The sequence below is a fragment of the Tenrec ecaudatus genome, chromosome 15 (assembly GCF_050624435.1).
Source record: "Tenrec ecaudatus isolate mTenEca1 chromosome 15, mTenEca1.hap1, whole genome shotgun sequence".
Taxonomy (NCBI): Eukaryota; Metazoa; Chordata; class Mammalia; order Afrosoricida; family Tenrecidae; genus Tenrec; species Tenrec ecaudatus.
In genome coordinates, this window is record NC_134544.1 from 17,715,771 (window position 1) to 17,741,607 (window position 25,837).

The 25,837-nt window shown below is 52.3% G+C and overlaps 2 protein-coding genes across 8 annotated transcripts in view; both read left to right on the top strand.

The window, feature by feature from the left end:
* Positions 1 to 493: 493 nt before the first annotated feature.
* Positions 494 to 16,345, top strand: LMAN1 (lectin, mannose binding 1). Of its 7 annotated transcripts, none has more exons than XM_075532706.1 (14): positions 494 to 758; positions 4,083 to 4,237; positions 4,321 to 4,428; positions 4,641 to 4,702; positions 6,057 to 6,156; positions 6,548 to 6,671; positions 7,709 to 7,767; positions 8,351 to 8,483; positions 9,490 to 9,683; positions 9,759 to 9,829; positions 12,421 to 12,574; positions 12,962 to 13,083; positions 13,369 to 13,435; positions 13,844 to 16,345. In XM_075532706.1, exons 1-13 carry the CDS (start codon positions 521 to 523, stop codon positions 13,403 to 13,405), a joined length of 1,557 nt encoding a protein of 518 aa, XP_075388821.1. In that variant the 5' UTR covers positions 494 to 520; the 3' UTR covers positions 13,406 to 13,435; positions 13,844 to 16,345. The 7 variants fall into 7 exon arrangements, with proteins under 7 accessions (XP_075388821.1, XP_075388822.1, XP_075388823.1 ...); XM_075532707.1 differs by having other exon boundaries at positions 13,849 to 16,345; XM_075532708.1 differs by having other exon boundaries at positions 14,877 to 16,345.
* Positions 16,346 to 21,873: 5,528 nt separating this feature from the next.
* The window catches only part of CPLX4 (complexin 4), a 34,431-nt gene continuing 30,467 nt past the window's right edge, over positions 21,874 to 25,837 (top strand). The window contains exon 1 of the mRNA XM_075532709.1: positions 21,874 to 24,385. Within this exon, the coding sequence (XP_075388824.1) occupies positions 24,219 to 24,385 (167 nt within the window). The 5' untranslated portion in view covers positions 21,874 to 24,218. The remainder of the gene's footprint in view (positions 24,386 to 25,837) is intronic.

The following is a 25,837-nucleotide window of genomic DNA, read 5'->3' on the forward strand; positions in this document are numbered from 1 at the left end:
GATGGGGGTAGGGGGAGGGCGACGTGGGCTGGTCCAGTACTATGATTACGCCACGTTTCTGAAAGGACTTAAATATTGACAGCGCACCTAGAGCACAACCAGCCACTGTACAAAGGGATGCCTTTCCTCAAACCCATACTGTACTGGAAAGCTTCATGACCGCCTGATGTGCGTGTGCATCCCCAGGTCTTAGGTTCCGCGAATTCTTCCCCTAAGGTGTTTTAAGCGACGGGAGGTGGACCCCACTTGGCTCACTCCTGCAGCACGTGCGAAGGGAATGCATCCCGGGTGAGACCTGCGGGCTCCGGGCCCCGCCCCCACGGGATGCCCCGCCCCTTCCTCTTGGCCCCGCCCACCGACGCTCCGGGTCCCGCCGCGGTGGGATCCGGCGGCCGGGGGCGGGGCTCACCCCTTGCCCTCCGGGTCCCTCGGGCTCCGCCAATCAGCGAACGCCCTGTTGGCCGTCCGCAGCTCCCGCGCTCCGCCCCCTCCGGCCGGCCTCCGCGTCCCACAATCCAAGATGGCGGGCTCCAGGCGGAGGGCTCCCCAGGCCCGCGTCCGGCCCCTTCTCTGCGCCCTGCTGCTGTCCCTCAGTCGCTTCGTCGGGGGCGACGGCGCGGGAGGAGACCCCGCAGTTGCGGGCGCCGCGGGCACCCCGGCCGCGCTGCCGCATCGCCGTTTCGAGTACAAGTTCAGCTTCAAGGGGCCGCACCTGGTTCAGAGCGACGGGACCGTGCCCTTCTGGGCCCACGCGGGGAGTAAGCCGGGCCGGGGGCGGGGACCGGGGCCCCTCCTGCCCTCCACGTCCCCTCAGCCCCGGGCCCTGTGGTCCTGGGGGCCCCACGCGTGCGGGAAAGGGGTCCCCCTCCGCTGGCTTTCCCCCCCCCTCGTCCTGGGGCGCGGGGCGAGGGTCTCTTCCCTCGGCGCCCCTTCTTCCCGGCGCCGCGCGCACGGGCCCTTCCCGTTTGATCTGGGGGTGTACAGTTACTTTCGACGCCCCTTCACCCCGGGCATCACGTTTCACCCCCTCATGCCACGTCTCCTGGGGACACGTCTGCCCAACTCTGCCCAGTCACCCCAACCTGCACCCCGAGCCCTCGCGGCCTGCTGGGATCCACGCCCCCCGAGGGCGCCGGGGACCCCGCGTCCCTGTCTCGGCCCTCCCCGCCTCCCCACAGCTTCAGAGAGGGCATATGTTGGTGCGGCCTTAGATTTGGAGCCTGTCTGTGGTGTCCGAAGGACGTTCTCGTTAAACTGGAATTACGGGCCACGTTTGCCTCTCCGGGAGACTTAGCTGTGGTCTTGTATTAACTAACGCTTAGTGTCACATCTCGGTTTCGGAGAAGGGGCCGTCTATTTTGGTGTTTGCTGTTTCTGAACCCGGAGACCAAGAATAGCAGGATCCCTTGAGACCTCGTTTTCTTTCGTTTCTTTTCGGGGGAGAACGGGAACAATGCGGTTCCCCCCCGTGCGCCTGGCCCCGTGCGCCTGGCCCGTGCTGGATCAGACCCCGACCATTGATCTCTGTGGGAGAAACATCTGCAGTCTTTATTTAGTGCTGATGTGTCACTGCTGACTAAGGGTTCCACCACCAGCCCTTGGCACGCACACTGCCAGCTTCTGTTCGGTGACCCTTTGGAACGAGTGGCAAATGTCTCTGGCTTCTCTTGCTCAGTTGCCACCAGCCTGATTCCAACTCACGGTGGCCCCGTGTGTGTTTAGGGAGGAAGACCATCTTTACGATACACAGAGCTTTAGCCCGCCCTGTACTTTCAACAACATATGCCCATTTCTAGAAAGCGTGTACTAACAGGGACCGTTGTTTCGTGGGAGTTCGTTTGTAATTAGCGGGCATACATTTTAATTGACGTGAATAGCCCAGTCATTATGCACTTGAAATAGCATGTAATTAGTTTGATAACCAGCAGATAGTCTTTCTTTGTGCCCACTCTACTCCAACAAGAGTGTGGGGTGGGGGTGGAGGAAGCATTTGTTAAGGTGAGTAGATAGATCCAAGATGATGAGCTGACACCAAACACAAGTTTGGGGGGGTTATTTTCTTATTTCTGGAATGAGGATCCGTTTTTCAGTCACGAGGGTGAGTCTGGTCACAGCCTTTTACTTCGCGCACACCCACACCACCCCCAGTCTGTTACCTTGATATTGTTTAGAGCTGGTAGCCAGCTCACAGAGTCTGCAGACCTGCGAGGGTACTCTACCTTGGTGAATTACCAGCTCGTGCCTAGACTGGATGTGAGCTAAAGGGATGAGGATCTTAGCCATTGAGGCCGGGGTGGTTTCGTGGTAGGCTTCTTCCTTCCACGAGGGAGACCTGGGTTCCATCCCCAGCCGTGCACATCAAGGGCATTCACCACCTGTCCATCCGTCAGTGCAGGCTTGTGTGTTGCCATGGACTGCGTAGGTTTCAGTGAGGCCCACAGACTAGGAAGAAAGGCTTGGCGGTCTCCCTCTACAACCAGCCAGCGGCAGCCCTGGGGATGGTAGAGGGACTTGGGGCCAACCTGACAGCAACCAACAGCCATTGTCGCCTTCTCTGCAGTCATGCCCCTTCCTTAGCTGTCACTGTCATGATTTCAATCTCAGTTCTCTGGGCTCTACCAACCGGCCTTCCCTTTTTCATTGTAACGTGAGACCCATTACTAAAAACAGAGAAAGAGAAATCTGGTGTCTAGTGTAAGCATGGCCCTGTGTTCCAGGCCCCAGTGAAGACCTAAGCTGTACTTGTCCGTCTTGGCTCTCCTGCCCATCCGTCCCTGCTCTCTGTAGCTCCTTGGTTCCATAAGGGCAAACTGGTGATAGCAACACTTTCGCATGTAGTAGCTGAGTTGATCTGTCGCAGGCCAAGCAGGTGTAGTGCTTTCTACATGAAAAACCGATGCTCTGAAAAGTCGAGCTTCTTGGAAAAACTGCCGTGCTTGTTAGGGGCCATCAAGTCAATTCCGCCTCATAATGACCCGTGTGGCAAATGGGAACAGCCCCGGGAGGTTTCTGTGGCTAGAATCCTTATGGACGCAGATCCATAGCACCTCCAGAGGCCAGAACTCGAATCCAGGTGTTTCGATTCAGTGTCCGGTGCTCTGTCCCTGATGCCTTGCACAAAAGTGATGGAAACAAACAATGGCCAATCAGACTGCTTCCGGCTTGTTGTCTTCCTACAGGTAGAGTGGGGATACAGTGGCCTATTTCTCCACCTGGACAGTGGAACTGGTTAATATCTGGCGTGTGTTAGTATGGCTCACACATTGGCCCCGAGACGTACTTTTCATGGTTCTGTAACGCAGTCACTAGCGGAGTAGCTCACGTTTGTCAGAACATTCATGAGCTCTTAACTAGGCACGGCTTAGAGAAACGGACTCGCTTATCTGAGATCACATGGCCAGTCAGCAACCCGTCAGGGACCAGAGCCCAGACAAGCGAGGCGCACACTGCTTGGGGTCACTGTTAACTGTGATGATTTGCTGGGCTTACTGACTTGAGAGTCAGTTGGTCCTCTTCCCTAGAAGAATGTACAGAGGCACAAGTCTTGGCATCTAGCACCTCAGGAAGTGGCTGAGTTTATTAGCACCTTCTTTTACAGGTGACCAAATGGGGAACCCAAGAGAGTAAGAATTATTTGCCTCAAGTCACACAGTTGACTTGAGACTAGGAACAATCTCTTGATTCCTAGTAGTGTGTTCTTTTCATAGTTTGAACTTTCTAATGTTGTAAGCTGGTTTTAAAAAGCCATGGTAGTTGTACTTTGTTTTGTTTTAAGAATAATGTGTATGTTACTTTTGAAGTAGTGAAAAAACAGTATGAGCCTGATTGTTGGCTTGCTTTTTAAGCCAGAAATTCCTCCCCCTTGAGTTTTCATTGTGTAGTTGCCCCTTAATCCTTCACAGATTTTTCACTGTAAAGTATAAAGGAGGGTTGAAACTGTCACATGAAATTTTTTCCTAACAAAATTATTGCACAAGTTACAGGCCTAATGAGATCTCAACTATCTGCCGCAGTTCCCTGAGGACTTGGTGGCTTTTGCTTAATTCTGACATAAAGTTTTTCGCTCTTGTGTTTTGTGCTAGATGCCATTGCAAGTTCCGATCAGATCCGAATAGCCCCATCTTTAAAAAGCCAAAGAGGATCAGTGTGGACGAAGACAAAAGCTGCCTTTGAGAACTGGGAGGTGGAGGTGACTTTCCGAGTAACCGGAAGAGGTCGGATCGGAGCCGATGGCCTGGTACGAATCCATCCCCAGTGTCAGAGGTGCGTGCACATGCGTGTACCACCAGCTGCTGAGCACGCCCTGTTGTGTATTTGCAGGCAGTGTGGTACACGGAAAACCAAGGCTTGGAGGGATCTGTGTTTGGATCAGCTGATATGTGGAATGGTGTTGGAATATTTTTTGATTCTTTTGACAATGATGGAAAGGTATGTTTAATTCTTAGAGCCTACTGTTGTCTACTTTAATCCATGAGGCCGAGAGAAACATAGCTTAATTAGCTGTTTCAGTCTCTCCCATCGATATGAACTACTTAAACATTTTGAATTGGAAAGACATCAGAGACCTCACTGCACATCCAGTGTGATGCAGAATTCTGGCTCTAAAGACTTCAAAACAAAGCATTCTCTTTTATTTTCAGAAAAATAACCCTGCTATAGTAATTATCGGCAACAACGGCCAGATCCATTATGACCATCAAAAGTAAGTGTATACGTTACTTTTACGTTACTCCTGATTTCATCTTCCTTTGGGAACCAGGCAAAGCTGAACACTGGCAGATGCAATAAGATCTTCTCTTTCCTGAGGCCGGGCTTTGTGATCTGCTGGGAAAGTTGGTTCTGTTTCAGAGTTCTTTCTGGGAGCACCTCAGATCTCAGGCCTACGCATGTGTTGTTTGGCTTCAACTGAAAATAGGTGATAATTATTTTCTACATGGGTGTTGGCCAGGTCACGGTTTCTCAGGTGGCCAGCCCAGTGAAGGCGCTCACCTTCCTCGTGTGCACCTGTCACCCGTCGTTGCTGCCACAAGTCGTGCTCTCACCCTGAACGGAAGCTGCCGCTTCCCACGTGACTCCCCTCGCCACGTCCTCCCTCCTGCCCTGTAGTGCCTAATACCTGCTCTCGCGTCCGTGAGATGAGCAAGAGCTGCGGTACTGATTGCAAAGGAGCGGGCCCTGCTTGCCACCTTGTGCAACCTTGTCGTAGGCACCAGGAGGCCCTCTGACTCAGCCACCCCATGTTCAGCAGGGAGCCAAGTCACTGCCCCAGCCGGCACCGCCCTTGCTGTCCACTGTCACTGTTGTGTCACGTGGACATTGGTCACAAAGGTTCTTGATGGTGGACAGATTGTAATGTGTATGAGTTAGCACTCTGATTTGTTGTTTTTCCATCATAGAGGGAGGAATTAACCTGTCAGCGAACTGTCAGACTATACAGGTTTCCCCCACTATCCAAAAGTAGAATGTGCCTCTGAAGCCTTCCGTAGCCAGAAGAGTGCAAACAAGTGAATACCATTCATTCTATAAGAAAAAAGTTTGAGCTATCTCAGACTCACAAAAATAATCTGCCAGGCCTTTCCAAGTCACACCGGAGACCTACAGCAACACTCGCTGTTCACGGAGATGCTTCTGAGCCCTGGCAGCCTGGCGCTGAGCTGCTGTGGACAGTCCCCAGGGACAGAAGCTGGGCCCACTCTGTGCTGGGGGGATGTGTGCCTCCTGACCAGCTCCCTGCAAACAAACACTGGGTACCTGAGGCCTCACCTACTGGTTCAGCCTCTTGTTGACTGGGGCAACTGCGAGCTCTGGGTGTGTGTGGTCTGACTGCCCGCGTGCGGGCTTCGGCCTACACTCTGGAGCCCAGGGCTCGCTGAGTGGGCGAGCCTGGGCCTTCTGACAGTGTCCTGCATGCTGGCCGACGTCACGGGGAGTGCATTTTGCTGCGAGTTGTTGCTTGATGGTAACGTTCTTGTGGAGAGTAGTGGTTTCAGATCGTAGACTCTGAAACATGGGAGGGAGTTCTGAAGCCTGTTCTGTCTCCTTCCACTGTGCTGTAGTGATGGTCTCGATCAAGCACTAGCCAGCTGCCAGAGGGACTTCCGGAATAAACCCTACCCAGTCCGGGCGAAGATCATATACTACCAGAAAACCTTGACAGTGAGTCTTGTCCTGAGAGGCTCTAAGCAGGCAGCCATGCTGGCATTGTTTACTTGGGATTATTCATAGATACTAGAGGCCCTTCCGTGTGGTATTGTCCCGGTCGTGTCTCAGCAGTGTTACTGTAGAGACCTCGTGGTCAAAAGGCTTCGACTGAGACGAGTGAGAAGCCTTCTCTTTTGAAGCTTATTGTGCATTGTGGGGGAAACTCCTACAGAGAGTGAGTGGGTACCTGGGGTGGGAAAGGGGTTTTACCCTGTGTGCTCAGTCGGTGATGAGAGGGGCAGAACATTGACCTTGGGCTGGACAGGACTAGTCACGAAATGGACTAATTGCGATGCATTTGACCAGTGTCTTTTGTAGAAGTGACAGCCCTGGTATGTCTTCCTAGGTGATGATCAATAATGGCTTCACACCCGATAAAAATGATTTTGAATTTTGCGCCAAAGTGGAAAACATGGTCATCCCGGCCCAAGGGTACTTTGGGATATCGGCTGCGACGGGAGGTCTTGCAGGTAAGCCGTGCAGTGTAAACACACTTGGGCTGGGCTTCACTGGAAATGGTGTCTCTTTGGGGAGTACGACTTGCCTCGTGAGAGAGTCATCTGGGAAGGTGGATTGGAACTGCATGCCCGTGGTGGGCACTCTCCATCGAGGGAGACGGATGCCACGGAGGCTGCAGAAGGCCCAGGGCCCGGGGGGCAGGGTCCCAGGAGCCATCACAGCTTGCATTTGGACAGCCTGAGAAAATATTTGGGGACTCACCTTTAAAACTACCATGTGTTGTTCCTGCTGTCTTAGGGCATATGATACATTGTAATTTTAAAGTAGTTTAAAGTGTATGGATTATACCTTACAGGACCTGGGCAAGGGGGCGGGGGTGGTGGCAGGTTACATTCTGCCTGCCTGTCACCTGGGCAGGGATGGGGCGGGGGGAGGGGGCGGGGCTGGCTCCACTGCCCTGCCCCTCAAATTTCCCAGCACACGTTGGCCTCTTGTGGCTTTCTCTGGGGCACCCTGGCACTGACAGCGCAGGCGTTGCCACACAGCCCAGGTGAACAGCCCTCAAGCTGCAGTTGGCGTTTGAGTTCAGTATCAGTGAAGTTTAGCTAAAACGGAATGACCGGCACCTGCTGTGTGAGGGAAGCGGGTGGGAGTGGTGTGTGGGTGATCCACTGTCTACTCCGAGCTCTCAGAGGGAGAAGAGGGGCTTTCTTGGACGGACAGCAGTGAGCTGGCGAACCTTGGTTGGGGTGCGCCATCAGGTGGGGCGGGCCCAAGCTGTCGGGGGCAGGGCTGGTTGGAGCTGGTCATTTGCTTGTTTCCTTCTAGGACATCTGCTTGGTCAGTGCTGCTCTGAGTTGTTTAAGGTTCCAGGAGGTGGGTTTTGTTGCTAGGAAATCTTTCGGCTAAGGCCTGTCTTCACCAAGTTGGAGCTCATTTGTATTTTCCTCATGACGGGCAAGCTGAATGCAAAGCTACGAGTAGTCGAGTCTGTAACTTTTTGCATCGCACTTTTATCTAGGCTGTTTCTTCTGTTTTTAATGCTTAGATGACCACGATGTCCTCTCTTTCCTGACGTTCCAGCTGACCGAGCCTGGGAAAGAGCCGGTAAGCGCGCACCCTTTTCCACCAGCGTTGCTGTGGGGCTGGGAGTCGGGAGGCCGGCCTGGGTTGGGTCTGTGTCTGCCTCTCTCACCGTAGCGGGAATGGGTGCAGGCCCCTTGCCTCGGGTAGAATAAAGACGCTGGTCTGGTGCCTTGTGGTGCTGGAAGGTAGATGAACCTGTGTGTGCCAAGCCTGGTGGTCGCCGCTGGGTTGGTGGTGGGGGGAGGGGAGGTAGGGATGGGAGTAGCCAGTTTCCTCCTCTAGCTCCTGACCAGGAGCGGGTGTATTGCACTGGATTGCTTTGCAGATCCTGTGTGTGTGGCTGTGGAAGCCTGCATTGAGCGAGTGGACTGATGCCATTCCCCACAGCACAGGCTTGCCTGGTGTCTCGCATGGTGTTGCCCTCGGCGGCTTGTGCTGTCTCCTGTGCTAGACGGCAGCCTGTGTGCCTTGTCATCGCTGAACTCCAGTGGCCCCAAGGCCTTCCTGCTGCTAGCGTTAGAACTGCCATGTGTCATACGGCTTCCATGAGCTTTTTGTCTGGTTTCATTGTTTTCTTTGATTTCGTTTCTTCAATGTCTAACAGCCTACACCAGATAAAGAAATCTCAGAAAAAGAGAAGGAAAAGTACCAGGAGGAATTTGAGCACTTTCAGCAGGAACTGGAGAAGAAGAAGGAGGAGTTCCAGAAGGACCACGCCGACCTCCAGGGGCAGCCCAGTGAGTGCTGCTGCGGCGGCCCCTGCCCCGCCCTGCCCTCTGACCTGGGGACAGTTTGTGAGCACGCCTCGGCTCCTTAAAGGGCCTGGCGGCTGCAGTAAGAAGTCCTGCCGTGACATGATGGGACAGCGACCACAGAATGAAGGCACCACGCAGACGGGGGTTTTGTTTACTGCTGTCTCCCCAAATCTGAGACAGACCGTGCTGGCACCCCACCCGTAGTCGAGCCGCAGTGCACAGCTGGTGTTCTTTTCCCTTGGGGGTGCAGCTCCTCTCTGTTGGGCTGAGCAGAGCTGGGCAGAGACCAGAGCAGTTGTATGTGAAGAGATCCCGTGGGCTCTGGACAGGGCTGTGGGCATGAATGTTGTGAAGCATTTGGTCTAAGCCAGAGGGGTCAAACTCGTGGCCCCCAGGGTAATTTTTTGTGGCCCATGATGCTCTGAAATAAAATGAAAATAGAAATTGTTATGAAGAAAATAGCGCTTAGGGGAGATTGAGGCAATACCGTACCTACAACTCCCTCATTACATTTTATTTCAGAGCATCGTGGGCCACAAAAAAATTATCTTGGGGCCCCCATATGGCCCTCGGGCCTCCAGTTTGACCCCCCTGGTCTAAGCCAAACTAATGAGGCACTTGGTCTGCTCGTGTGGAAAAGAGCACGCCAAGACCAGGTGGAGACACTTCCTGTGATCATCTCCTGTGCCATGGGCGTGTCTTTGAGTGAACGTAGCTGTCTTCTACATAGGCCAGTATAGAAGGGGAATCTGCTGGTCTCCTCGATGCACTCTGCATCACAGTAAAGTGGGAGCACGCTCTCCGAGTGTCTGCAGTATGAGTGTGGTGTGGCCCGTGGAAATGGTGGAAACGACAGACCTCGGGCCCGTTGAAGTAGCCCTGCGTGTGCTGCTTGGTTGATAATGGCCTCCTTTCGGTCCCTGGAGGCACTCAGCGCCGTCCATCGTGCAGGGGTTCCTCTCCGTTTGATTTGTCCTGTCTTTTTCAGCGGAAGAAATCTTTGAGACTGTTGGGGATCGCGAGCTGAGGCAGATCTTCGAAGGACAGAACCGCATCCACCTGGAGATCAAACAGCTCAACCGACAGTTAGACATGATTCTAGACGAGCAGCGGAGGTACGTCTCCTCTGTGACGGAGGAGCTCTCCAAGCGCGGAGCCAGCCTCCCAGGGCCGCCGGGACAGGTGAGCCCTCCCGGGCGCTGGGCTGCAGGGCGGGGTGGCGGAGCAGGCCGCTCACCTCGGGCTTTCTTTGCTCAGATCTCTCAGCAGGAAGTGGACACGGTGGTGAGAACGCAGCATGAGATCCTCAGACAAGTGAACGAAGTGAAGTGAGTATGCGCCGAGGCTGAGTGACTCATGACATCACGATCCTAAATCCACAGCTTTTGTAGGGCTGTGGGAGAGCCCTGGCAGCGTACGGGTTACGCATTGGGCTGCTAACCACAAGGTCGGCCGTTTGAAACCGTTAGCTGCTCTGCATGGGAAAGACAAGGCTTTCTACCCCCACAAAGAAGTACAGTCGCAAACCCGCAGGGGCAGCTCGGTGCTGTGCTGTGCTGTAGGTCAGAGTCTGCATGATGGCAGTGAGTTTGTGTTTTAGGTTGGGTCTGCGGGCACCTAGAGCGTCCTGCATGAGGATAAGAATCACGCGCAAGGTTCATTGGGTGGGTGGAGAAATGTAAAGCACAGGAACCTCTCCCCTTCCGTCCCCTCCCCAGGGATGAGCTCAGTCCTGGGCCTTAAGGGTAGTTGAGGTCCTTCCTCCTCAGGGGGCCCTGTCCAACCAGTAAGCGTGGTCTTTTTTTCTTTTTTTTTTTTACTGATTTTGAGCTTTGTTTTCCATTTTTCTCCCGCTCTATTCATGACTCTTAGAGCAATCGGCTGCAGCCGGGCACCATATAATTCTTCTGGTATCAGTGTCATGGTGGAGACGGAGGTTTTTGCAGGGCACTGGGCTATTGTTCCATGTTCTCCGTGTTCTTCTCTGCGCTCCAGAGAGACCCATGGTGGCAGCTTAGGTGGCCACTCCGAAGCTTTTAAGTCCCCAGTTGCTCTTTGCCAGAGGAAGGAGAACATTGTCTCTCTGCTCCCAATTGACCCTTCAAGACACTGCTTCTGAGTCCAAGGCCAGCAGCTTAGTGTCTTGAGGTGATGGCCATGGTGAAGAAGTTTCTCTACCAGAGCTTTGCTCCCTGTATGCCCTGTTATAAGCTCAATAACTTCTGACATTTAGAAACCAAAGGTCTGAATTTTCAGCTTGTTCATACCTGAAAAAGAAAAGGTAGAAACCCCTTTAGCCTCTTAGGAAAAGAGAGATTTGTCTGAGCTACGAGGCAGAGCCAGATATAAAGAGAAACAGAATTGGGGCCATACATTATAATTCTGTGAAGGGGTGAGGGGAGGAAGCCGGTAGCAGTGGGACTCTAACACACACAATGTGATGCAGGAAATTCTCGCTGACAGAAAAAGAGCAATTGTTTCACAAACCGCCCAGTAAGAACTGGACACGGAGCTGGAACACTGAGTGCATGTTGCTAAGAAGAAGGGCTTACTGAGGCAGTTAATAGTGCTTCTCAAGGCCACCATGAGTAACAGCCTTAATAAATAATACTGTCAGGGTTCTGCTGTTGTTAAAATAATCTTTCATTTGTCCCCTCCTGTCGTGCATATCCCCAGGGCAGACTTGGTGCCAAGCTCTTTATCTTACACCTGAGCAGTGGACTCACACCTTGGGTGAGGGGGTTCTATTCTAAGTCAGAGAAGAAGACAGTGGGCTAGACAGACATGCCATCTCCCATCACCCAACAAGTTGTTCAACTATGTGTGCGATTGGGTTCCAGTTGCAGCCCTTGGCTTGTCTCTAGGAACCATCTACTAGACCGGGGGTGGGCGGGGGAGTCCTGAGGTTCTGATTCGCAGAAGCAGCTGTCTCCATGGCTAGAATGTATTACTACAAACAACAGCAGTAAAACTTGGCAGCGGGGCAAAGGGCACAAGGTAGAGTGCAGGGGAACCAGGCGCGAGCCTCCGTTGTCCTCCCAGTGAGGTCACAGGGCCACGCTTCATTTCCTCAGGAGCCACGGGCGACAGCACCCATGGAAGCTCACCTGAGCCGGGGCCTCCGTAGTTTTGTCAGGAGCCACTCCTGTTTGCAGCCCCTGGGTGCTGGCCTTGTCTATCATCCAGTTCTCCCAGGTTCAAATCGGTCCAGACCCCAGGCTGCCAAAAAGTGCTCCCTGTACGTCACCTTGTCGCATAAACTGCCAGACAGCCCAAGGCCCCTCGCATCAGCAGGGTCTTCGGGGGACTTAGAGGTTCTGGCCACCCCAGAGCTTGTCGGGCCAGTACTAAAGACCCATGGAGGGTGCAGGGTCAGACAGCCCAGGCTTGCTGACTCAGCCACAGACCGTCAACAAGGAATGTCGGGGGTTTTCTAAAAGTGCTACCTGTTCATGTGTCCGGTCGCCATTTATAAAGGGTCTCTGATGTCACGCTGGTTAAGTGCTTGGCTGCTAGCTGAAAGGTCAGTGCTTTGAACCCACTGTTGACTGGAAGCAAAGGCCTGGCCATCTGCTCCGGTAAAGGTCCACAGCTTAGGAAACCATGGAGACAGTTCCACCCTGTCCTGTAGGGGGCGCAGTGAGCCCACTCCTGACCCTGGGTTACCAGCTTATCCCCTTACAATTGTAGTTTTAATACATTTCTTAGTGGAATTCCCTACCTGCTTGTTTTTTCATGACCCTTAGTCAAAGATAAAGACAGGCTGTTAGAGTTGATCTTCCTAATTGGAAGGTAATTTTTTTTTTAATGTTGATTTTTAAGATCTTGCCTGTTGGCCATAGAACTGTGACCGCTGGAAAGCCGTGACAGAGCGCCCAGCGCCTCGTGTGCCCCCAGGTAAAGAGGCTCTCTGTTTCAGGAATTCCTTGAGTGAGACCGTCAGGCTGGTCAGCGGGCTGCAGCACCCAGGCTCCGCCGGGGGGGTGTATGAGACCACACAGCACTTCAACGACATCAAAGAGCACCTGCACATTGTCAAGAGGGACCTGGACCACCTCGTGCAGCGGAATGCGGTACCTCCCCACCTTATCCTGGCTCTCAGCCCAGGGTGTTGCCTGTCGGAGGCAACTGGGTTAGTAGCTAGTGAGAAGGTTCCCAGGAATAATTCTTCCTAACAGCTCAATGGAGGAGCCTTGGTGGTGTCACTCAGCAGTTCAAAACCACCAGCTGGTCCTCGGGAGAAAGGCGAGGCTTTCTACTCCCTAAAGGGGTTAGTGTTGGAATCCCGCAGGGGACTTCTGTCCTGTCCTGTCCTGTAGGGTGGCCCTGAGCTAGCAGCCAGTCCATGGCGGGAGTTTGGGGTCAGCCAGCCTGGTGAGAGTGAAGGGAGCCGGTGGTATTGGTGGGGGGTGGGAAAGTGACTTCTCTGACCGATGGCAATGGAAACTCTTGCCTCGCAGCCATCAAACGAGAAGCTGCGGTGCCCCGAGCTGCCGCCTTTCCCCTCCTGCTTGTCCACCGTGCACTTCGTGATCTTCGCTGTGGTGCAGACGCTGCTGTTCATCGGCTACGTCATGTACCGGTGGGTCTCCTGGTAAAGGGAGCAGGGCGGGCTCTTCGGGCTCTTTGATCAGAAACACTCAACAGCACTGTCGGGGTTTATGAGATTTGCTCTGTGCCCAGGAAGTATGCTGGCCAGCCTCTTTCCGACCCCATGGCTTTGCAGGTGTTGAGTTTATGCCCACCGCAATGTAAAGGGCATGTATCGTTTCACTGCAAGACGCCCTCTTTACTCTCTAAGGAACGTATCTGGATCGTGTTCCAATGTTGTTGTTTTTTTCTCCCCCACCGCACCGCACCGAATCAGGACTCAGCAAGAAGCAGCCGCCAAGAAGTTCTTTTGACCACCGTTTGGCTGGGTGTGCATCGTGTATGTATGTGCGAGTGGGGCTCTTCCCCGGGGAATTTAAATCATTTCAGGGGCTAAATTATTCAATTTGTACACAATACCTGTTTAAACATGGATTTGCAGTAATACTAAACTGCAAAGCTAAGACGCCACCATGTAAAATTGTGCATGGCGCCTAAACCTACACAAATTTCTGTGGGTTTCTGGCCAGTGGGATCTGACCACTGAGCAGGTGTTTCTGCCGAGCGGGAGGGAGGGTGTGTGGTGGAAGGGGGAGCGGCCCTGGGTGCGAACACGACCGTCCAGTCGCCAGTGCTGGGGGTTCCTTATTTAACACACACTCCCGTCCCTCTCAGTGCCCTGCAGTGTGAGGCCCAGCAAAGTGCCCATCAAGTTTACTTCATAACCCCAACTTTTTTTCTTTTTTTTTGAGGTCAGAAATCCCATCTGCACCCCAGCCCTGCAGTCCTTGAATCGCAGTACAGCTTCTCTTGAGATCAGAGAACAGTCTGAGAGTTTCTGATTTATTGATTGTGTGTGTCATGTAGAAAGGAAACGGGGGTGTGGGGTGGGGAGCAGTATAGCTGTGCCTGAAAGAACATTCAGCTCCAAAGCGCCTTCTGCACATGGCTTTTGTGGGTGTCAGCCTGGTCACCGATCCAGTTCAGGATTGGCCATGTCTTTCCTGTCTCGTTCTCAGCATGTCAGCTCAGGAATATGAGATCGTGTGTCCTTTATGTGTGTCGTGGGAAGCGCTAGTTCTTGCCTTTGGCGCAGAAAGTAAACTTAGCGTGCAGGGCACGATCCGAGGGTGTTTAAGTCCACGAAGCCGCTGCGTTCTGTGGTACGGAGGTGCTCTGTGCCATCCGGGCTGTGTGTTGGTTCCGGTTAAATCAAGGAGCTGCTTCAAGGACTTTAGAGGTCAATTTTGAGGAATAGCACACAGACATCCTGCGCTGGCATGAACTAAGGGCACTCAACCGCCACCCAGCAAACTTCATGGGGAACCATCATGGGGGTGGGGTGGTTAGTCTTCTCAGCACCCCACCCCCCGAGTGCAGGGTTCAGATCGCCTTCTCAGCTCTTGCCGGCCTCGGAATGCCCTGTACAAGCTCGCTGAAGTTTCATCTTCCGGTCACCGTGGGTCTGCAGCAGCTCTGCTTTATGAAACCGCCGTGTGCCTCTTCCGAGCCTTCCCAAGTCTCTTCTCAGATGCCCCTCCCAGGTGGGGTCATTCCGGAGCGCTTGTAGCTGTGAGGTGTCGCAGAGACGGTTCTGACTCCCGGGGACCGGGTCTGTGTGCGACAGGAAGGAAGGCTGTGCGCGTGTGCGGACGCTGCTGCTCTCGCCCGCGTTCTAGAGGTGCAGGGCAGGAGTCTCGGGGCCCTCGGCCCTCTTCGTGACCCAGAATGCTCTGCCCTCGGCTGTTCCTGTGTGGTGGTAATGTTTTGAAATTCATGTTTCAGAGACATCTTTCCAGAATTTCCACTTATCCCGTGAAAAAATGTCCAACCTTCCGAAGAGCAGTTGTAGACTCTGCAGCTCTGGGGGTTCTCTTGAGAGAACAGGCTTCCAAACCCAGTATTATAAAGCCTGAACGTCCGAGGAACCAGATCTGTGCCGTCGACGTTTGTCAGCCCGCGCTCCTGGGCCCCGTCTCCTTCCCCGAGGTGGCAGTGGTGACAACGAGCAAGCACGTGTGAGTGGGTTCCCTGCTGGCGCCCGAGCCACACTGCTGTGTGTCGTTTTTCACGGTGACTGATACTCCTCAAAATCACTGACGGTGCGGATTTGCTCTGTGGGAAAGTCGATCACTGCCAGGACACTCGTTTCTGTACTGTTTTGTACCATTGAATCGGTTCACTCTCTGACACCAGCAAGTGCTTTTACAGGTGCCTTGAATTAAAGCCAGATTGATGGTGAAAGCTGCGTGTGCATCGCCGTGCCTGTGGCAGCACCTTTGCATCGGGAGGGCGCCTCGCTGTCTTGTAGGGGTGGGATGCTCTGCCCGTGTCTCCCGCTCTGGGAGAGCAGTGCTTCTTGGGGTGTGGCCACCTGCACTCAGGCGCGCTGGGCCAGCACACGATTCCTCAGGCAGGGAGGGCCTCAGCGTGGCAGTGCTCTGCTGGTGCCTGTGCACTGGGGGCCTCCACATGGGCAGGGAGGCCCGGGCAGCCAGGGACCAGCAGGAGGCATTCAGCTGCCAGCGGAAGGGCAGGGACTTGGAACCCTCCCAGAGAGCCACGTCAGACGACAGGCTTAGGATCTGCTTCCAGAGGGCCCCGCCTCGACAGTGCAGACAGACAGCTGGATATTGGAGGGACAAACACAGCTTGTTTGTGTTTGGGAGTATTTTTGTTTGTTTTGTTTAACGCTGAACTGAGAACTGTAGGCTTCTGAGCTCTTAGTGATGGCCTTAAAGCTTACCTCCTCTTCCGGTCCCTGTCAGCCGAGGCAACAGCTGCCACCTCAAGCCAGCCTGCTATAGCTCTGTGCTTACCTGAGGGTGATGATGATGGCATTGATCTCAGACGAGTGTGTTTTTTGATAACTTGGGGAAAGCAAAGTACTTGAATGCGGTCTGCAGGGTCCACTGTGCTACTGAGAGAATCTCTGGAAGGGGCCTGGACGGTGTGATTGTCGTTCCCAGCCACGTGCTTACCCTCGGGAGGGAGTGAACAACATTATATTAGGGCTTCCTTTCCTCAGAGGATTCCTGGAAAGTAAACACTCACGACGTATTAGATCCTTAAATTGCCTGTTCAAGATATTTCTTTTATGGATTTTACTTAAAGCTTAAAAAGGTTTTCTATCCAATATGAATTTCAATTCGATAACATTTTGTCAAAAGTTTTTTTTCCAATTGTTACTGGATGCTAGCTGGACTTAAACACCTGACATTGACCTTATTGAAATAAAGAAATATTTTAGTACATGTGCTTTCTCCTTTATTGACTTCAGCCCAGAAGAGCCGCTTAGTGTCTTCATCGGCCCAATTTGAGGTCCTGCTTCCTTAATAGCGTGACCCTCCGGCCGAGGGTGCTCCTGCACGGACTGGCCATGACGGAGCCAGGCTTGTCTGGCTGTCAGTCAGGAAGACAAATGATCGAAAGCAGTGGGCTTAATGTTTGTCCCCTTTAATGCTGGTGGTAGTCTCAGTAAGCTAGAAGTCTTAGTCTAAGTATATGATATTTGTATGTAATATAGGCATATAAGTATATAATATACGTATATGTGTATACATGAGAGAGCGAAGCACTGTTTGACCAAGGAACTCCAGTTCCGAGGTGTAATGGATAATGGGAAAAGTTGGTGTCACTCTAATTGAGTTGGAAATCAGTCTCTGTAACTTATGAAGGTGACCCACAAATTCCTCAGAACTCATCTTTCAGAGTGGTTGGATTTTCTTTTTTAATTCCTTTATTGTGAATTGGTTGGGGGAGATGTACATTTCTGACTAACAACTGCGTTCAGCAGCTCACCCACTCAGCTCTCCCTCCTTCCCTCCCTCTCCCTCCCACCATCCCTCCCACCATCCCCTGGTCCTCCTCCATCCCTTTCAACAGCTGTCAACCCTCTCTGTTCCTTCTGCTATGCAAGCTTTTGTCTGGGTTGTTATCCTTAGTGTAGTGATCTCATACAATGTAGTTGTTGGGATTTTAAATCAGGCAGCTCTAGACCAGTTAGCCTGTTGTAGGGGGTTGGGGGAAGACTAGGTCCATATATAGGACCTGGAGACTGTAAGTGAGGGTTAGACTATTAGGGGGCTCTGGGGACCATCTTGGGCCTGGAAGAGGTAAGGGAGTCTGACTGTTGAAAGATGCCAGGACCTTTGAAGAGTGTTCCTTCTGCACAAGAGGACTAACTGTTTTGAGCCAGACAAGCCAAGGAAGGGAGAAGAAAGCTGTCCTGCTGAGACTTGGCAAGGAAATGGTTTCCTGTTAAAAACTGAAACCCCAAGCTAAGGTGGTGTGGCATTAGAGTATCCAACCTCGGGCTTACTTCCATAATGGGGAATTCTCTAAGCCAAAAGCAATATGTAATTTGCTTCTGGTCTGGGAAAATCCGGAAGTCAAAGCAAAACCAATCATGAACAATAATTCTACAACTAAGGTGCAATAGAGGCCCATAGAAAGGAGACATTAGCTAGCCACACAAACACGGGACGAGAGGGAACTTAAGGTACCAGACCAGGTGTCATGAACACAATGCCTGAGAAATGGTCTATGTGGGGTCACACTGCATCTTTACATAATACACGCATCATAGGGTTTTGTTTTTAAAAGTAAGCCAAGCACAAAAGGACAGGTACAACATGAGTCCACCGAGGCAAGCTTAAAACACACCAGGGGCTTGGGGAACAGCCTCTGAAGGCAAAAATTCCTGGGGCCCCAGGGCAAGACCCAGGCACTCTGGCAGAGTCAGAGCCAGCCCAGGGATACATGGCAGCCAACTGAAAAGGAGGGGGGGACATGGGTAGTTGGGGTACAGGGCATTAGCCCACCCATGGGGAGGGAACTGTCTCCACAGGAAAGGGGAAGGGACCAGGCCTCAACCTGGGGTGTCAAGGCTTGAGGGTAACACACCAGCATGAAGCAGCAAACTAACAGTTCTTCCCCCTCCCTAGAAGAATGCACTACAGAGAACAGTACAAGGAGAGGGGGGAGGGGCCGGGTCTGCCCAGGCCACCCAGGAGCAAACTAGAAGTGGGTGGATGGGGAGACAGACTGCATCCTGGCCCACCAAGCCCCGATGTTACTGCTCGGAGCAGGCAATGCACAGGGGACCATAGAGCAGGCCCTACTATAAGACACAATGTCCCCTCTGACCCACAGTGCACTGGAGACATGTGGGAATCATGCCTGGTCTGACCCCCACCACCAGGAAGCGAAGGGAGCACAACAGAGCGGCAAGGGGAGCAAAGCAACAAAGACCCCGAGGAATCCCAAAAACAGACTTCGGACTTGGGGCAGGTAGGGGGGTGGGCAGGGCTTGGCACCTCATCAGACTCGATTGGTAAATATAAGGGTCAGCAGACAGACCTGAAACTCTTTCTAGGCTTTTTCCCCACTTATTTTTTCCTCATGTTTATATAAGATAGGATAAACAATCCCAAAGAGAAAACAATGGAACCAAATCAATCATCCATGCGAATGAGGGGGTGCAGAGTGGAGACCCAAAGCCCATCTGTAGACAGTTGGACTTCCCCTCACAGAAGGACCACAAGGAAGGAATGAGTCAGCCCGGATGCAGTATAGCACTGACAAAACACAACATTCCTCTAGATCTTTAATGCTTCCTCCCATGACCCCAGTTCTACCTTACAAATATGGCTGGACCAGAGCATGTACATTGGTTCAGATAAGAGCTCTCAATACGGAATCCAGGGCAGATAAATCCCTCAGAACCAATCATGGGAGTAGCAATACCATGAGGGTGGGGGGAGAAAAGGGGAAACCAATCACAAAAGTATACACACACACAACAAATCTGGGTGAAGGGAGACAGCAGACTGTGTCAGATATGAAAATAATAATTTGTAATTTATCAATGGGTCACGAGGGTGGGAGGGATAAACGAGCTGATACCATGGGCTCAAGTACACAGAAAATGTTTTGGAAATTATGGCAACATCTGTACAAATGTGCTTGATACAATTGATGTATGGATTGTGGTAAGAGCCCCCAATAAAATGATTTTTTAAAAATATGCAGCCCTCTTACACTAGGTCTGCAGGTTATTTCCATAGACACACGATGTGAAAATACAATAAACTATCCCCTAGATGCTAAGCAATGCTGGAAACATGGGGGAGTGATGGTTGGGTGAGTGTGGTCACGTGAAATTTCTTTATACGGCTCTTCTGTCCGTGTCTGTAACTCCCACCAGGTGATTGGGTGAGACCGTGCAGATAGGGTGTGTGAAACACGGAGAGGGGATCGGTCCCTTTGGTTGCCATTCCTGTCTGAGTCAGGAGAGAATTTCCGGAACCATGCAGGAAGAAGAGCCGCCAGTGGGGCACGTTCGAAGCCCTTGCCTGCAGTGGTGGAGGCAGCAGAAGCTGGAGCAAAGAGATCGTGAGCCAGAGCAGAGAAGCAGCACCAAGACCCTGAGACTGAGGTGGGGCAGCAGGCAGGCTCCCTGGCCTGTGGAGCTCAGAGGCCAGGGACCCACGCGGCTGAGAGGCTAAGGACCAGAGAGAGAGAGAGAGAGAGATGCTGCTGTTGGCCAGAGACTGTATCCTTAATGGTTTCTAATCCTGGCCTGTTAATTGCCCTGTGATTGTGAGTGTCCTCTGTGGGTTCTCTGTGGCCACTGAAACACATTCTTGGCCCCAGCAGAGAAAAGCAGTCCAGTGGGGAGGACAGTGGGTGTCGGAATGGGGTAAAGAACACAGCAGAGGTTTGACGCCTGCTTCGCAGCAATCGGGCTCTGGGCTGGTGTGGAGATGGAGTCTCCGCCCTTTTGTCGCCTAAGAGGTCAGAGGCAGCCTCCATGTGGTTTTCTCGGTGAGCTACACAAAGTTTCCTAATAAGCTACTGTCAACTTGGGCTGCATGCAGAGGGCGATGGGAGGCTGTGAACGTGTTAGTGGAAGGGGGATGTCTGAGTGCAGAATGGATGGGGTCTCCCCTTACTGCCTGGAGAACAGACTGGAGGAAGGCGGAGAACGTGGAAATAGAGTGTAGAAACGTGTGAAAAGGTTCTAGAAATAGAACTAATAGCACCCAGGAGAATGAGAAGGAAGAAGGTCAGACAATGCTGATTCTGGTTCAGGGGATTGGACGGAGGGTAGCACCATTCCCTACAGGAGGGAACACAAGAAAAGGTATGGGGGAGGGGAGTGAGGCAAGTGGAACTACCATTTGAGCCACCAACACGGACATACTATCTCCAGGTCATAGTGTCCGGAAGGCAGGACGGGGGAGGATGAATCCATAGCTCCATTTTTAAATCTGTTAAATGGGGTGATGATTTGACATCACCACCCGGAGCTCCGAGAACAGAGTCTGAAGGGTCCAAGACACACACACTGGGCACATGCTGTGGTGAATGCATGGGGCTCTGTGAATGCATGGGGCTCTGTGAATGCATGGGGCTCTGTGAATGCATGGGGCTCTGTGAATGCATGGGGCTCTGTGAATGCATGGGGCTCTGTCAATGTATGGGGCTCTGTGAGTGCATGGGGGCTCTGTGAATGCATGGGACTCTGTGAATGCATGGGGCTCTGTGAATGCATGGGGCTCTGTGAATGCATGGGGCTCTGTGAATGCATGGGGCTCTGTGAATGCATGGGGCTCTGTCAATGTATGGGGCTCTGTGAGTGCATGGGGGCTCTGTGAATGCATGGGACTCTGTGAATGCATGGGACTCTGTGAATGCATGGGACTCTGTGAATGTATGGGGCTCTGTGAGTGCATGGGGGCTCTGTGAATGCATGGGGCTCTGAATGCATGGGGCTCTGTGAATGCATGGGGCTCTGTGAATGCATGGGGCTCTGAATGCATGGGGCTCTGTGAATGGATGGGGCTCTGTGAATGCATGGGGCTCAATGGATGGGGCTCTGAATGCATGGGGCTCTGTGAATGGATGGGGCTCTGTGAATGCATGGGACTCTGTGAATGCATGGGGCTCTGTGAATGCATGGGGCTCTGTGAATGCATGGGGCTCTGTGAGTGCATGAGGCTCTGTGAATGCATGGGGCTCTGAATGCATGGGGCTCTGAATGCATGGGGCTCTGTCAATGTATGGGGCTCTGTGAGTGCATGGGGGCTCTGTGAATTCATGGGGCTCTGTGAATGCATGGGGCTCAATGTATGGGGATCTGAATGCATGGGGCTCTGTGAATGCATGGGGCTCTCTGAATGCATGGGGCTCTGTGAATGCATGGGGCTCTGTCAATGTATGGGGCTCTGTGAGTGCATGGGGGCTCTGTGAATGCATGGGGCTCTGTGAATGCATGGGGCTCTGTGAATGCATGGGGCTCTGAATGCATGGGGCTCTGTGAATGCATGGGGCTCTGAATGCATGGGGCTCTGTGAATGCATGGGGCTCTGTCAATGTATGGGGCTCTGTGAGTGCATGGGGGCTCTGTGAATGCATGGGGCTCTGTGAATGCATGGGGCCCTGTGAATGCATGGGGCTCTGTGAATGTATGGGGCTCTGTGAGTGCATGGGGGCTCTGTGAATGCATGGGGCTCAATGTATGGGGCTCTGTGAATGCATGGGGCTCTGTGAATGCATGGGGCTCTGTGAATGCATGGGGCTCTGTGAATGCATGGGGCTCTGTGAATGCATGGGGCTCCGGATGCATGGGCCTCTGTGAATGCATGGGGCTCTGAATGCATGGGGCTCTGTGAATGCATGGGGCTCTGTGAATGCATGGGGCTCTGTGAATGCATGGGGCTCTGTGAATGCTCACTGTTGCATGGCTCTGGGAACTGGGGGAGCTAGACTGGCACCTAGTGCACGGAGGCCTGCTGGCTCTTCCTCTCCCTTCACAGGAGTTGTTAGTGGGGAGCCCCCTGGGTCCTCCCGGACACACACTAAGTCCCCACATCTGCCTGGTCGGCCACCACACAGTCTTTGCTCTCTCTTTTCTCTGCACACCTTTGGTTCACGTCATGCCTTGCTGCTTCGGGTGGCCGCATCCCCCTGGGTTGGACATTGTTAACAGTTCTCTTGGATTCTGCCAGTTTGTCCTGTCAGTCAAGCAACGACCAGCACTATTTCTGTCATGTTCCACCGTGCATAGCAGATCGCGCTGCTCCTGCTGGGCACAGTCACTCTCCCCTGAAGCCCTTTCTGTCCTAAATTCATGTACCTGCACTGCTACTGCTGCCTACAGGAACGATGGAGATTTCCTGAAGCCAGTCTATAGGGTAATTAATACTTGAGGTGAGACTGAGGCCCTGAGCTCATCTTTCTCCTTTACCACTCTATTTTAAGTAAGACTGACCGACCAGCTTCACTACACTCCTTATCTGAAGAAAGGTGCAGAAAAGTATCAAGCATCTGATCACCTGAAATGCCTCCTCCCCACTAATACTTGATTTGTTGGTGTAATATTTTGCACATAACTTGAGAAGCAATTTAGAAGACAGCCTTACAATTTGTTTTTCTAGAACCAGTCCTAGGCTGGATTCTCTAGAGCAGCGGTTCTCAACCTTCCTCATGCTGCAAACCTTTAAGACAGTTCCTCGTGTTGTGGTGATCCCCAACCATAAAATTATTTTCGTTGCTACTTCATCACTGTCAGTTTGCTACTGTTATGAATCATCATGTAAATATCTAATATGCAGGATGTATTAGGCGACCCCTGGGAAAGGGTCGTTTGACCCCCCCAAAAGGGTTTCGACCCACAGGTTGAGAGCCGCTGCTCTAGAGTAACAAAAGCAGTGAAACTTTACACACACACACACACACACACAAATACATAGATAGACATCGAGATTGATATCGAGGAAATGGCTCAAACAGTTCCGTGGATATCACACAAGGACTGATGAACTCAAGACTGAACAATCACGTGAGCCTTCTGGCTGCAGAGGCAAATGAGTACAGAGTCAGCAGGCTGCGGACAAGTCCCAGGACCAGCAGGCAGTACAGCAAGCCCCTGGCTCCAGCTAGAAAACTTGGGAGGGTTGATAAGCCAGAGAAAATCCAAATTCAACAAAAAGCAAGCAGTCTTTCCCACAGCATCTACTCACCTTGGAAGCAGGACACCCCCCTGAGAGGGATCTCATCCTACAGGATTACTAGTTGTTAACTGCTGTAGGTTGACACTCACATGCTGGTGGGTGTCTCCTTATCTAGGAGCCCCGGTGGTGTAGTGGATCCTCACTTGACTGCATTCTGCAAGGTCAGCAGTTCAATGCCACCAGCTGCTCATTGGGCGAAAGATGAGGCTTCCTACTCCCGTAAAGTGTTACAGTCTCGGAAACTCACAGGGCAGTCCTACCCTGTCCTGTAGGGTCACTCTGACTCAATGGCAGTGAGTTTTGTGTGTTCTAACCGACTGGCCAGAGCATCAGAAGTGGCCAGCATGTCATATTTTCTGAGAGAAGGCTGAACTAACCTTTCAGATATAACCAAAGATCTGCTGCTTTGTCCTTTATTCAGACTTGGCTCTGAAATGTGCTTATGTAAAGGACACAGTAGCCTTTAAAGCCCCCCACCCCACCCCCAAAACACAGGCAAAACAGTGAACAAATCCTTGCACGGTACTCAGTGCCCGAGGAGATAAAATGATGGATCAAAAGGATTATTGTTATTTTTGCTTCATGAGGGGTTCTGGGTTTTGATGCTCACTGGCCTCTGGAGAGAGCTGGAATCAGGGAATTTCACGACGGCTATCAGAACCAGTCAGCTCCGATGACTTTAATTGAAACCAGACTTCTGGAGAAACCCTGCTGGGCTTCTAATTACAAATCAGAAAATGGATGGAAGAGGGGGTCACAGATAAAGGAAGGGCTTCCCACCCCCACCCTCTGAAATTAGCTCAGTGTATTAATTCCGTGAGCAGGCGGCCGGGCCTGACAGTATGCTTGAGTAATCGGAACCATCTGCCCCGTGGGCTCAGGGCTTCAGCATCTTAATCCAGCTTACGACTGGCCGTGCACCGACAAGCCCTCTGCCCTCAGCCCTGCCGGGCGCCCGCCCTTGAACACACGAGGCTGACTGAGGCAAGGCCTCCGCCCGGGATGGCCTACGGTAACTGAGGGCATCTACTGTTTGGCTTGAGTTCTCAGCCTTCGTCTGGGGGGTTCTCATTATTCTTCCTACTGCTGTCTTTGTGGAGAGGAAGCCATGGCTTTCTTTGTGAAAAGTATGATAAGCAGCCAGATAAAGAATTTAGGATTGGGGGGCCGGTCTGAGGAGAAGAGTGAAGAAGGCAGTCCTTCCGACCCTGCGGCAGCCCAAGGCATGACGAGGGAGGAGTATGAGGAATTCCAGAAGCAGATGATCGAGGAGAAGTGAGTACCAGCTGCCTCTTTTCCCTTGAAGAGCAGAGGGCATCTCCTGGGTGATGGCGTCTGCCAGCCGTGTCTTCCTCATGCAGCCGCCCTTCCCGGTGCTGTGTGCCTCTCACCCCGAGGAAGCTCCCTGCCTGCAAGAGCGCCCACAGCCACCTGTCTGGGAAGGAATGGAAAGGTGGAATAAACAGTGTGTCGCTCCCCGCTTCTTAATGCAGTGCCATAACCCTTTCGTGACCAGATTACTTCCCACTCTGGCTTTTGGCCTTCCAGGAAGGGACAGATGCTGAATTCAAGGGCGAAAACGTTTTCCCGAGGCAACAGGGATTTTGCTGCCATTGTGTGGCATCTGTCCCAGGTGGCTGTGGTGGTAGGATTGGTGGGGTGAGGCCCATTGGCATTTAGGTCCCACCAGGAGGCAGCCTCTGGGGAATCCCAAAGAGCCCAAGAGGCTGAAGATATTGGTGGCACGATGTGACTATGTCACCGAAGGGTTAACCCCTTCCCTGCCTGTGCATACAGTTCCCTCAATAGCATTTGAATTGTCCAAGCGAAAAGTCATGTGTCTAACGATCTTCAGCCTTCTGCAACCCGCCCTCCTGGGTGGGAAAACCTAAGCATCCAGGTTTCATACCTGGAAAGGGGTCTTAAAGGACCTATCAGGGAGGATGGGACTGTGAGCTTTTGCTGAGAGTGATGGGAAAATTGTAACTGGACCGTGTGGGGGCTGGGCAGCACGAAGATTGGTTGCATTTTTTTGAGGTGAAAATACGGTTGTTGGTGTTGCTGTAAGCAGTAACTTTGGGAAAACCCAGACCGTTTAGTTCAGGGGAAGAGGACGGGAAAAATAACACAACATAAAACCTGTTTATTTTGTTTGTGTGAACAAAGTCCAAACAGGTAACACAGCAATAAGGTCAGAAGACCCTGTCTCTCTGCGGGATGTTTTATGATGGAAGATTTTATAAACATTCAGAAAAGTGCAACAGTACAATGAATCCCTCTATGTGCACAGGATGCTGATTTTTTATTAATTAATTTCTTTTTTCCAATACAATGTAAATTTGATGGCCAACGTTTTGCCATATTTGCTCACAGGCAGGTAGACAGGTAGATGGTTGACAGCTAGCTGCGTCGATCACCATTTTAAAGTAGATTTCGGACATCACGGTATTTATTGGCTTCTGTGGAGTTGGCCCAGGAGCTCTGGTGGTGCAGTGGTTAGGCTTTGGGCTGTGATCTGCATGGTGGGTAGTTTGGAACCACCAGCAGCTCCCAGGGAGAAAGACTGCTTTCTACTCCCGCCAACAGCTACAGGCTTGGGAAGCCACAGGGGTCTCTAGGAGTCAGCACGGCCGGAGTTTGGTTTGGGTTGGGAGCTTGAGTCCATCACAAACCATTTAGGTCACCACGGAACTCAGAAACCAACTCAGTCCAATGGAAATGGGGTTT

Coding starts and splice junctions, on each gene's coding strand:
- LMAN1 (XM_075532702.1), top strand. CDS start 521: ATGGCGGGCTCCAGGCGGAGGGCTCCCCAGGCCCGCGTCCGGCCCCTT. Junction 4,238..4,320: donor GGATCGGAGCCGATGGCCTG/GTACGAATCCAT, acceptor GTGTATTTGCAG/GCAGTGTGGTACACGGAAAA. Junction 7,768..8,350: donor CCGAGCCTGGGAAAGAGCCG/GTAAGCGCGCAC, acceptor AATGTCTAACAG/CCTACACCAGATAAAGAAAT.